At 39.1% G+C, this 13,157-nt stretch overlaps 1 protein-coding gene across 1 annotated transcript; it reads left to right on the top strand.

Annotated features, from left to right (window-relative positions):
• Positions 1–2,134: 2,134 nt before the first annotated feature.
• On the top strand, positions 2,135–4,355 carry LOC311136847 (gonadotropin-releasing hormone II receptor-like; the record flags this gene model as incomplete). The annotated part of the gene is made up of 3 exons (XM_084171139.1): positions 2,135–2,686; positions 3,435–3,639; positions 3,838–4,355. 3 exons carry the CDS (start codon positions 2,135–2,137, stop codon positions 4,353–4,355), a joined length of 1,275 nt encoding a protein of 424 aa, XP_084027265.1.
• Between the last annotated feature and the right edge of the window lie 8,802 nt (positions 4,356–13,157).

Here is a 13,157-nt window from a genome sequence, read left to right as displayed (position 1 = left end):
AATGCATTAAAAATCCATAAATGTATCATCCTTGTACAATTCATATCTATAGGCTACATTTAGGTTTTTCTTTCATTCTTTTTATCTGGCGAAAGTGCGTAGCCTAAGCTTTTGGGCCTAACTGTACGCTCTCCAAATACAAATACAAACGTCGATCCATTGAGCCAAAAAGTTTAATTCAAGAACAGAAAAGCTGCAAAATGGAGAGCTGAAAATAAATAGAAGGGAGGGCCAGAACAGTAGCCTAATGTTTGCGAAATATTTGGTGAAGGGATAAAAGAGGATGATAGCAGTGCCGGCTATGTTATGTGTGATGTTTGTGAGGTGCTATACAAATTCGACAGCCCCAAGACGGGGACTTCAAAATGGCACGTCAAGTGAACTGTAGGTTAGGCCTACTGTTCAGATGAGTTAAATTGAATAGTAGCCTGAAATTAGTACATTGACTGGAGGTCTATAACCTCTCACATAGCCTAATACAGTGGTCACCAACCGGTCGATCTCCAAGGCATTCCTAGTCGATCAACAAACATTTCAGTAAAATAACAACGATAAAGCCTTGCTTTCCTTTCTTTTTTTTTTATCCGTTTCGCGCTGTTGGCAGAAGGTGCATTTGATTCAGCAGCCCTATTGCCGTGAAGGCAAAGTGTTCCCATTTTGAACCATTTCATGTGTTTGAATGTAGAACTACCCGGCAGGCCCAAAGAGCAAATCAAGTGCACAAATAGGCCTACCACTGGCCAATCAGATAGCTCAGATCACTGTGTCTGCAGTGTCCTTGAGCCATAGACTGTAAAAAGAAGCCTTGAGCACACAGCAAAGTTGATACTGTGAGATTTCAAAGCTTTTAAAACCATGAGCTGCAGTTTTTAAGATCAAGTTTAAGTTGTTATTCAGCACTGTCAACACTTTTTATAAGCCATAAAATGCATGTTCTCCGTACTTCCACTCACGCTACAACCAGCACTGCAGCTGCAATTAATGAGTAGCAAAGTGTTTCGATAAGCTTGCATTGTTGTTATTATTAGCGGCTTTTGTCTTTTTTAATATCAAGGAATATTTAACTTTTTCTGGTCATACCTCAATTAGTTATTTTATCATTTCAAAATGGTCTGAGAAGAACAACATTGGCAGGGCAATTCAAGCATAGTCATTACGTAGTGATAATGTATTGGGCCTATAGCCTACTGCAGAAACCTCATTGCTATAGAACTGTTTTTAATAGGTTACTGTTGCATAGGCTTACGTTTTTTAAGTCATGTTTTAAAATCAATCGGAGCAGTAGATCTCGGCTTGCATTTTGACTCAGAAATTGATCTTGACACAGAAAGGGTTGGTGACCACTGGTCTAATATAATATTAACTCCTGCAGAATTAATCCTTTCTTGCAGTAAAATAATACACCAAATGTACATTTTGACTCGGGAACAGGAGTGGAGGAATATTATTTATTTATTTCATCATTGAGAGAATGAATGTACGGTTAGGGGACCGTCTGTAAAGGTGCTATTTTTATCAGCATCGTAAAAGCTGATAGTATTTCAAGCACATACAATATGCATCCAAGCCGATCTGAAATCTTATCAGAAACATGTTGGGTATTTTTCACAGCTTTTAATTTCTTTAAAACCGGTCAAACTGATGTCATTTGGAAATTTTGCACGGAAAATCTTTCCTGTTTTTTTCCTACAGTTATTGATATTCTGGTGAGGAAGGGTTTATTTAATATTTTAAGGCAACAAGTAATGACAGAAAAGAAAAACTGCATGTAATTATAGGCAAGTTTACAAACAAATAGCTTACCAAAATGCGGAAATTATAAGCAGAAACATAGGCCTATCTACGTAAAGAGGCCTGTCAAAAAATCACTCCACCATCTTTGACTGTAGTGCATTTTCTATATTTTTTCAGGTTACGGTCGGGTGCGGGCCTCAGATTTTCACTTTATCACATATAGTCGTGCGGTTGTGGATGGGTTATTAGCAATTGCGGGTGGGTGAACAAGTGCAAAAACTGCATACTAAACATCCCTCTTTTCCAACCGTTTATTCTTACAGGGTGACTACAGTATTCACATGAACACATTGCTGGAGAACAACCAGAGAAGATATTGTCTCTGGCGTTCCTGTGGAATATGAATGACAGCTTGAGAATGTCACCTGAGATCATGATGTTTCACCAAATGATGGAACAAGCCCAGAACGCCAGCTGTGAAGCACCCGCCCACATCTGTAATAAGAGTGCAAGTGGAGACACACTACAGCTGCCCACTTTCTCCACAGCAGCCAAAGTCAGAGTAATCATTACATTTACTCTGTGTGCCATGTCAGCTGTCTGTAACCTAGCTGTGCTGTGGGCTGCCAATACCAACGGCAAGCGCAAGTCCCACGTTAGGATATTAATAATTAACCTGACTGTGGCGGACCTGCTGGTGACTTTCATAGTCATGCCTGTTGACGCTGTCTGGAATATCACAGTTCAGTGGCAGGCAGGAGATGTCGCCTGTAGGCTGCTGATGTTCATGAAACTTGTTGCCATGTACTCCTGTGCTTTTGTCACAGTGGTCATTAGCTTGGACCGCCAGTCTGCTATCCTCAACCCACTGGCCATCAATGAGGCCAAGAAGAGAAGCAAGATCATGTTGTCTGTGGCGTGGGCGATGAGTGTGATTATGTCTGTTCCCCAGGTGAGGCTCTGGTTAAGAGAGGTTTCATGTTTGATCTCCTCAGCCTAATCTCAAGATGCCACCATAAGGATAAAAATAGACTTCCTGTATACCCCAGTGATGTTAAATGTTTAAGTAAAACAACATCAAATGACATAACCCTGCAGCGGCTTTATAGCACATGCACATTACTGACTTGATTCATGTTGTCAGGTTCACTTACCAAGAATAGAACATTTGATTTTGACAGCAATTAGAAACGTAGGAATGGTAAGCACTAATTCAGAAAACTCAAACACTTTCCTGAAGGGAATTTCAGTACAGGTGTTGCAGTTAATCAATATTGTCCATGGTTTAAGAGTAACCTTTAAATGTGATTGATAACTGGTGAGTAGGGCCTGCCCTACATCATTTACCGACTCCTGATTATGACAGTAATTATACATTTGGTGTCTCTGCAATAAAATCCATTAAACTACATAGGCTTTGAAAAATGGAGTCACTGAAAGAAGACCTTACCTGCAATTATTACTAATTCACAATTAATTTCAAGCATTCAACACTTGCATCTTCACCTTTGTGCAAATTCAGTGAAATGAGCACTTAGACATGGTATTAGTCACATTACAGACTAGGCAGGAGCAATTTTCTGCTGCATGAAACACTAGTATTTCATGCAGTACATCACTTAAGCCAAGCCATAGAATTATGGTTAAAGAGAGACATTTTTATTGTTAAAGACTAATGTTTCCTTTGTGTTGTAATACAGATGCTAATATTCCACAGTGTGACCATCACAGTCCCAGAGAAGTTTACCCAGTGCACTACCCACGGGAGCTTTGTCCAACACTGGCAGGAAACTCTGTACAACATGTTCACCTTCGCCTGTCTATTCCTGCTGCCGCTGATCATCATGATCGTCTGTTACACACGGATCCTGGTGGAGATATCCAGCCGTATGACCCATGGAAACAGTAGGTCAAATTACATATTTTACCGTCAATTGTAGTATTCTAGTGGCAATAATGGTAGAGGTATTTCTAGGTGTAGTAGTATACAGTTGTTCATGTGGGGTTTACTAAGAGCACTGCATATTGATGATAAAGGTAATATAAACTTATTGACAAATATGGTGTTGAGATTAGGAGGAAGTGTTTATTTCCTTGTTTCAGTGTATTCTAAGGAGATACATCTCAGACGCTCCCACAACAACATTCCAAAAGCACGGATGAGGACTTTGAAAATGAGTATTGTTATCGTGACTTCCTTCATCGTCTGCTGGACCCCTTACTACCTGTTGGGACTGTGGTACTGGTTCTTCCCTGACTATATGGATGAGACGGTCTCTCATTCTTTGACTCATATGCTCTTTATTTTTGGCCTCTTCAATGCCTGTTTGGACCCAATAACTTACGGCCTGTTCACCATCCATTTCCGCCATGGCCTGAAGCGCTACTGTCGGAGTGCAGCCGTGCTCAGCCGTGAGTCAGAGAACAACACTACCCTGACCGGCTCCTTCAGGTGCTCCTCCTTCCGCATGACACGGCTTACCCAGCAAGGCCAGACCACCATCACTGGCCAGAGGGCAGAGGAGGAACAGGGCAAGAAACCCTGCCGCTATAGCAACTATCTCACAGTTCACAGCAGTGGAGGTGACCGATGTCCGGCCAATCATGAAAGCATGATATGAGGGATTAGAATAAGTCCTACTTATGAACATTGCTTATACCCTCATCTGTTGGCTGACAATGAATAACTTAACTTTTGTGCTGTAAGAAAGCACTTTTTGCATACATTTTCATTCAGCCAGACATTGCTTACAGTGTAAATCATAAGACACTTATCTGCATATTATTCAAACAGTAGTACTCCCGTTCAGTGGTCTTTGGACTTGTCCAGGAAACAAAATTCTCCATGGATATATCCAATTTCCTCAAGATGTGCAAAGGAGGAAGCCTATAAATGAATTGCTCTTTGTTCAAGTAAAGTTAATCTTGCAGGCAGACATTACATATGCACTGTAAAAAGTGGGACAGCGCTGTTGTTAATCTGAAGTGCTTTTACATTTTAGCAGACGCTCTTATCCAGAGAGACTTACAGTTTAGTGAGTGCATACATTTTTCATACTGGCCCCCCGTGGGAATCAAACCCACAACCCTGCCGTTGCAAGCGCCATGCTCTACCAACTGAGCTACACGGGACTATAGCGATTGGAATGATTGAAAATTATGCTTTGGTTTGTTCAACCTATTCTATTACATTTACCTGAAATCACATAACAAATTAGACAGATCAATGACATTTTAAAAATTGAATGAAAGCTTCTAAATTGCTTTCAACACAGCATGCTCATTGAATAGTGGTGGGGGCAATGTAGCAGCCGCAGCCTATCAAAATAGTTGGAGGCGTGGCTTATTGGCGACGTGGCTTTCAGGTTGTTATTTATGCCCACCCGTGAGAGTGAATGTCATTCCAGTTAATGTGGTCTACTGTAGTCGTTATACAAACTTAGACTTGTACACTGACAGCATATCTAATGATACTTGCATAAGAGCATGTGATACTGAAGAGCCTGGTAAGTTTTCTATGTTTAGGTAGCCAATGCTTGGTTGCAATATTGTTGCTATGAAATTTGAAAGTGTTGTGTAAAGAATATGTTAGGATTTTTTTTTTAACAAGCTTAATTTTTTTTTTTACAGGGAATATATTTAATTGCTTGTAACCCAATTGAAGAAATGTGGATATGTAATTCCAAATTAAAAGGTGAACTTGGAACAAGATGAAAAGATGGGCTGTATTTAGGCTACAGTAAATATCCGTTTGTATTTGTTATTTATTAGGTTTAACTAAAGGGGACAAGTAAGTTGAGTGTTGAAATATATAGGTTGAAACTTGAAATATAGTTTTGGTAATAATCAAATAAAACAGTTGGCATTAAATCATATATTTGGTTTTAACAAATTTAGCATTTTCCTATTGAGAAAACCCAACCCATTTACAGTTGAAGTCGGAAGTTTACATACTCTTAGGTTGGAGTCATTAAAACTTGTTTTTCAACCACAAACTATAGTTTTGGCAAGTCGGTTAGAACATCTACTTTGTGCATGACACAAGTACTTTTTCCAACAATTGTTTACATACAGATTATTTCACTTATAATTCACTGTATCACAATTCAAGTGGGTCAGAAGTTTACATACACTAAGTTGACTGTGCCTTTTAAACAGCTTGAAAAAATTCCAGAAAATGATGTCATGGCTTTAGAAGCTTCTGATAGGCTAATTGACATCATTTGAGTCAATTGGAGGTGTACCTGTGGATGTAATTCAAGGCCTACCTTCAAACTCATTGCCTCTATGCTTGACATCATGGGAAAATCAAAAGAAATCAGCCAAAACCTCCGAATTTTTTTTTTTGACCTCGATAAGTCTGGTTCAACCTTGGGAGCAATTTCCAAACACCTGAAAGGTACCACGTTCATCTGTACAAACAACAGTACGCAAGTATAAACACCATGGGACCACGCAGCCGTCATACCGCTCAGGAAGGAGACGCATTCTATCTCCTAGAGATGAACGTACTTTGGTGCGAAAAGTGCAAATCAATCCCAGAACAACAGCAAAGGACCTTGTGAAGATGCTGGAGGAAACAGGTACAAAAATATCTATATCCACAGTAAAACTAGTCCTATATCGACATAAACTGAAAGGCCGCTCAGCAAGGAAAAAGCCACTGCTCCAAAACCGCCATAAAAAAGCCAGACTACGGTTTGCAACTGCACATGGGGACAAAGATCGTACTTTTTGGAGAAATTTCCTCTGGTCTGATGAAACAAAAATAGAACTGTTTGGCCATAATGACCATTGTTATGTTTGGAGGAAAAAGGGGGTTGCTTGCAAGCCGAAGAACACCATCCCAACCGTGAAGCACAGGGGTGGCAGCATCATTCTGTGGGAGTGCTTTGCTGCAGGAGGGACTGGTGCACTTCACAAAATAGATGGCATCATGAGGAAGGAAAATTATGTGGATATATTGAAGCAACATCTCAAGACGGAAGTTAAAGCTTGGTCGTAAATGGGTCTTCCAAATGGACAATGACCCCAAGCACACTTCCGAATTTGTGGCAAAATGGCTTAAGGACAACAAAGTCAAGGTATTGGAGTGGCCATCACAAAGCCCTGACCTCAATCCTATAGAACATTTGTGGGCAGAACTGAAAAAGCGTGTGTGAGCAAGGAGGCCTACAAACCTGAGTTACACCAGCTCTGTCAGGAGGAATGGGCCAAAATGTACCCAAGTTATTGTGGGAAGCTTGTGGAAGGCTACTCAAAACGTTTGACCCATGTTAAATAATTTAAAGGGAACGCTACCAAATACTAATTGAGTGTATGTACAGTGCTATGAAAAAGTGTTTGCCCCCTTTCTAATTTTCTCTACTTTTGCATATTTGTGATACTGAATGTTATCAGATCTTAAACCAAAACCTAATATTAGATAAAGGGAATATAAATGAACAAATAACACAACAATTACATATTTATTTCATAAACAAAGTTATGCAACACCCAATTCCCCTGTGTGAAAAAGTAATTGCCCCCTTACACTCAATAACTGGATGTGCCACCTTTAGCTGCAATGACTCAAACCAAATGCTTCCTGTAGTTGTTGATCAGTCTCTCACGTTGCTGTGGAGGAATTTTGGCCTACTCTTCCATGCAGAACTGCTTTAACTCAGTGACGTGTGGGTTTTCAAGCATGAACTGCTCGTTTCAAGTCCTGCCACAACATCTCAATTGGGATTAGGTCTGGACTTTGACTAGGCCATTGCAAAACTTCCAATTTGTTGCTTTTTAGCAATTTTCATGTAGACTTGATTGTGTGAAAAACTTCTGACTCACTGGGAATGTGATGAAAGAAATAAAAGCTGAAATAAATCATTCTCTCTACTATTATTCTGACATTTCACATTCTTAAAATAAAGTGGTGATCCTAACTGACCTAAATCAGGGAATTTTTACTAGGATTAAATGTCAGGAATTGTGAAAAACTGAGTTTAAATGTAGTTGTCTAAGGTGTATGTAAACTTCCAACTTCAACTGTACTTGTAACCAGTCGAAGTAGTTTTTTTAGGTTGATCCAAAGAGTCAAATTATACAATGTGGACTTGGAACAACAACTGTAAATCTAGGCAAATACAGTCTGATGACATCTAGATGCTCAACTTGTGGTTCATTGTGCAATGCGCAGAACAGCTTTATGTGAATTCAAAAAGCCTAACATTTTGATCTATGATCAAATGAATGTTGTGATGCAGTAAATATTGTAATCCACCCTTATAGCCTTTATAATTTAAGTGGTTGGGCATAGTGAAGTGTGAATGTACCTTACAGAAATATGTATAGTCTTGGTTGGTTCTTTGGTGATGTGTTATTTATGGAAGTTATGTCCAGTGCCTGAGGGATGTCACTGCATAGTGTGTTGCATATACATAAAACTGGAGACAACCAAACTGTAAAATGTGATCGGTTGGTTGGTTTGTCATCTAAAAAAATATTGTATTATGTTGTGTGTAATGCTTTAATGGTCACATTCTGTACATGTTACAGTAGAAGACAAACAGATACAGGTAATTTAATGTTGAATACTGGGACCCAAACATGTTGCAGAAAACCCCATAAGACACAATTTGTTAACTAATATTCGGTTGTATGCTTTTCTCTTAAATGTTTGCTTGTGTTCAAAGAAACAAAACGTTTAGGGGATAGCAATATTTGTGTGCATGATTGCAATATTTGTTAAGTTAAAAGCAAGATGTGTGTATTTGTGATGTGTACATTATTTAAATAAAGTTTTGTGTTAATTGTACTAATGCATACTAAGCAATTCCTGAATTATTGGAGGAGCAGAATTCATCGAAAGTAATGAACACTATCAGAAAAGTCGATTAGTTACTTATCACAATATTATTTTGTACTCAAATTATCAATTTGTCCCACCAAAACACACACACACACACACACATATATATATATATATATATATATATATATATATATATATATATATATATATATATATATAGTGTATATATACACTACCAGTCAAAAGATTGGACACACCTACTCATTCAAGGGGTTTTCTTTATTTTTACTATTTTTACATTTTAGAATAATAGTGAAGACATCAAAACTACGAAATAACACATATGGAATCAAAAAAGTGTTAAACAAATCAAAATATATTTTATATTTGAGATTCTTCAAATAGCCACCCTTTGCCTTGATGATAGCTTTGCACACTCTTGGCATTCTCTCAACCAACTTCATGAGAGAGTCATCTGGAATGCATTTCAATTAACAGGTGTGCCTTCTTAAAAGTTAATTTGCGGAATTCCTTTCCTTAATGCGTTTGAGCCAATCAGTTGTGTTGTGACAAGGTAGGGGGGTATACAGAAGATAGCCCTATTTGGTAAAAGACCAAGTCCATATTATGGCAAGAATAGCCCAAATAATCAAAGAGAAACGACAGTCCATCATTACTTTAAGACATGAAGGTCAGTCAATACGGAACATTTCAAGAACTTTGTGCAGTCGCAAAAATCAAGCGCTATGATTAAACTGGCTCTCATGAGGTCCGCCACAGGAATGGAAGACCCAGAGTTACCTCTGCTGCAGAGGATAAGTTCATTAGAGTTACGAGCCTCAGAAATCGCAGCCAAACAAATGCTTCACAGAGTTCAAGTAACAGACATCCCAACATCAACTGTTCAGAGGAGACTGTGTGAATCAGGCCTTCATTGTCGAATTGCTGCAAAGAAACCACTACTAAAGGACACCAATAAGAAGAAGAGACTTGCTTGGGCCAAGAAACACAAGCAATGAACATTAGACCGGTGGAAATTTGTCCTTTGGTCTGGAGTCCAAGTTGGAGATTTTTGGTTCCAACGGCCGTGGCTTTGTGAGACTATTTGAAGAATCTCAAATATAAATATTTAAGACTTTTTTGTTACTACATGATTCTATATGTGTTATTTCATAGTTTTGATGTCTTCACTATTATTCTACAATGTAGAAAACAGTAAAAATAAAGAAAACCCCTTGAATGAGTAGGTGTGTCCTTTTGACTGGTAGGGTGTGTGTATGTATATATATATATATATATATATATATATATATATATATATATACACTGAGTGTACAAAACATTAGGAACACCTGCTCTTTCCATGACATAGACTGACCAGTCTATGACCCTGACCAGTTGAAAGCTATGATCATGTCACGCCCTGACTCAGGGGACGCTTATATGTTGAGTCAGGGTGTGTATATTCCTTGTTGTGCTTTTTCTATGTGGCTTGTCTACCTTAGGACTTCACGTTTCGTTTCCTTTGTCGTGTGTTTATAGTTCAATAAACATGTACGCATATCACGCTGCGCCTTGGTCTGACCCGTCCTTAAACGAATGTGACAGATCCCTTATTGATGTCATCTGGTAAATCCACTTCAATCAGTGTAGGTGAAGGGGAGGAGACAGGTTAAAAAAACGTATAGCCTTGAGACTATTGAGACATGAATTGTGTATGTGGGCCATTCAGAGGGTAAATTGGCAAGGCAAAAGATTTAAGTGCCTTTGAACGGGGTATGGTAGTAGGTACCAGGCGCACTGTTTGAGTGTGTCAAGAACTGCAGCACTTATGGGTTTTTCATGCTCAACAGTTTCCCGTGTGTATCAAGAATGCTCCACCACCCAAATGACATCCAGCTAACTTGACACACCTGTGGGAGGCATTGGAGTCAATATGGTGTTGGTGTCCCGGTGGACCACTTTCGACACCTTGTAGAGTTCATGCCCCGGGGAATTTAGGCTGTTCTGATGGCAAAAGGGGGTGCAACTCAATATTAGGAAGGTGTTCCTAATGTTTTGTAAACTCAGTGTATATATTTTTAGCTAGGTACCGTTAGTTAGCGCTAGTCGGCTGTACCTGCGCCAAATTGTGAGCCGACGTGTTTTCAGCACTTTTTATTTCCATGATTTTCAATACATATCCTATCAGCACGTTTCAGCACCTAATATCGTATTGTGAGGTCCCTGGCAATTCCCAGCCCTAATGTGAGCATGCTATTACAATACAGTTAAATTGTGTTCATTATCAGGCTGTGCAGATTGTCTTCTAACAAAACACTATCTCTGGCCTGATCAACCATGTGATCTTATTCTGGACATGATGCATAAATAATGTAGTATTATCTGATAAATCTCTTTTCCATTTCCAGTGCATTGCTCACACACTGTCTGACTGAATGGCAAATGCATCAAAACAAATCTCCTTCTACACTACTGCTTGCCAACAGTATAGAAAAACAATGTTTTTTCTTTATACAACGGGTGGTTCTAATGTTGATTAGTTAAAAACGCATTCCAGCCAGTGTCAATTCCACAAGGTACCACCGGCTAAATCTATGACGTTAAAATGCCTATTTTCTCTGTTCCATCTGACTACATAATCCACTGTCTCATCAGCCCAGCCAGGCAATTTATAAACTTGATTTCCACTATAAAAAGCATCTAGACATTATCTCCCATTTCTTTTAGACTAACATTTAGTTTTCAACAGCGGAGATTTGTATAAACCTGGCTGTCTGTATTCAAATTCGATCTCCAGCTGTCCCATAGTAATGAACGTGTCTGGAGTTGGGACGAGACCGACAGGCAGACAGCATTTCTCAGCCAGTCAAAATCATGAATCACCTGGCATAATTTTTATGGATATATACAAAGAAATGTCAATTGAAAAAAGGTCAAATGAAACGAAGTGCAGCTACACTACCATTCAAAAGTTTGGGGTCACTTAGAAATGTCCTTGTTTTCGAAAGAAAAGCCATTTTTCTGTCCATTAAAATAACATCAAATTGATCAGAAATACAGTGTAGACATTGTTAATGTTGTAAATGGCTATTGTTGCTGGAAACGGCTGATTTTTAATAGAATATCTGCATAGGCATACAGAGGCCCATTATCAGCAACCATCAGTCCTGTGTTCCAATGGCACGTTGTGTTTGCTTATCCAAGTTGATCATTTTAAAAGGCTAATTGATCAATAGAAAAACCACCAACGTTGATTGATGCAGTTGTTTGTCCCTGTTTATCTAGTGAGATAAACATGTAATATTGTAAAGTCTAGATCCGCTTTGTGGAACTTAATTTCATATCAGGTATTGTCTCAAAGCCCTTAGGAAGAATCCTCAGTGGCAGTTCTGATTTACCAAATTGGGAGTGATTGCCTGTCCTTTTTAACATGGAGTTTCTACTATGCAATAAGTCACAGGCTATGGTGTCCTGTAAGGTCCTCCATCTGAGGGTGACTGTGTATTCTGTCTCACTTCAGAAACAGTAAATGTATGCACTCACTAACTGTGAGTCGCTCTGGATAAGAGCATCTGCTAAATGACTAAAATTAAAAAATGTAAACAATGCAAGTGTAGATTCATGTCTCTGACCACCCATGGATACTGTCAAGAATGGAGCTAGCGTAACTAAACATGATTGATTTTGTCTCGTGTCGAGCTGTGTGACGGTGATGTTCTGGTGGGCACTTCATAATATCAACTACAATTTAAAGCCATACACTGTTAGTCTCCACTCTACACCATGTTTTCAGGACATTGATAATTATAAGTGTGCCAGCTCCCTTCAACCTTCATGTTTGTAAGGAGGGTTTGATTGTGACTAGAATTGAACTAGACATGATTTATTAAGAGGGCACAATGTTATATTGCAAGACAATGAAAGTTTTCCCAAATTAATGTCAGGGTGTTAGTATATGACACATTATGACCCATGCTGCTGAGTGAAGGTGTTGAGTTTTTAGGCTATTATGTTCTTTAAGTTTTATTGCAATAAGCAATCAAGCTCTGTTAAGTCATTAAAAAAAGGAACTTATACTTGTTTGGTGTTTTATACATCCTCTGTTGCTGCAATAACCTTACAGTGTAAAGGATGGTTCAGGGTTGCAATACTACTTTAGTGTCATCAGACCTCTGCATAGATAGGTGGACCTTTTGTGACCTCAATGAATTATGCTTGTACTACACTGAGTGTACAAAACATTAGGAACACCTTCCTAATATTGAGTTGCAACCCCTTTTGCCCTCAGAACAGCCTCAATTCGTCGGGGTGTCGAAAGCGTTCCACAGGGATGCTGGCCCATGTTGACTCCAATGCTTCCCACACTTGTGTCAAGTTTGCTGAATGTCCTTTGGGTGGTGGACCATTCTTGATACACACGGGAAACTGTTGAGCATGAAAAACCCAGCAGTGTTGCAGTTCTTGACACACTCAAACCAGTGTGCCTGACACATACTACCCTACCCCGTTCAAAGGCACTTAAATATTTTGTCTTGCCCATTCACCCTCTGAATGGTACACACACAATCCATATCGCAATTGTCCCCTTCATCTACACTGATGGAAGTGGATTTAACAAGTGACATCA

Source organism: Coregonus lavaretus, assembly GCF_964263955.1.
Source record: "Coregonus lavaretus genome assembly, chromosome: 11".
In the NCBI taxonomy this organism is placed as follows: domain Eukaryota; kingdom Metazoa; phylum Chordata; class Actinopteri; order Salmoniformes; family Salmonidae; genus Coregonus; species Coregonus lavaretus.
Note: the sequence above shows the minus strand (reverse complement) of the source record. Positions and strands in the feature narration are given on the sequence as shown.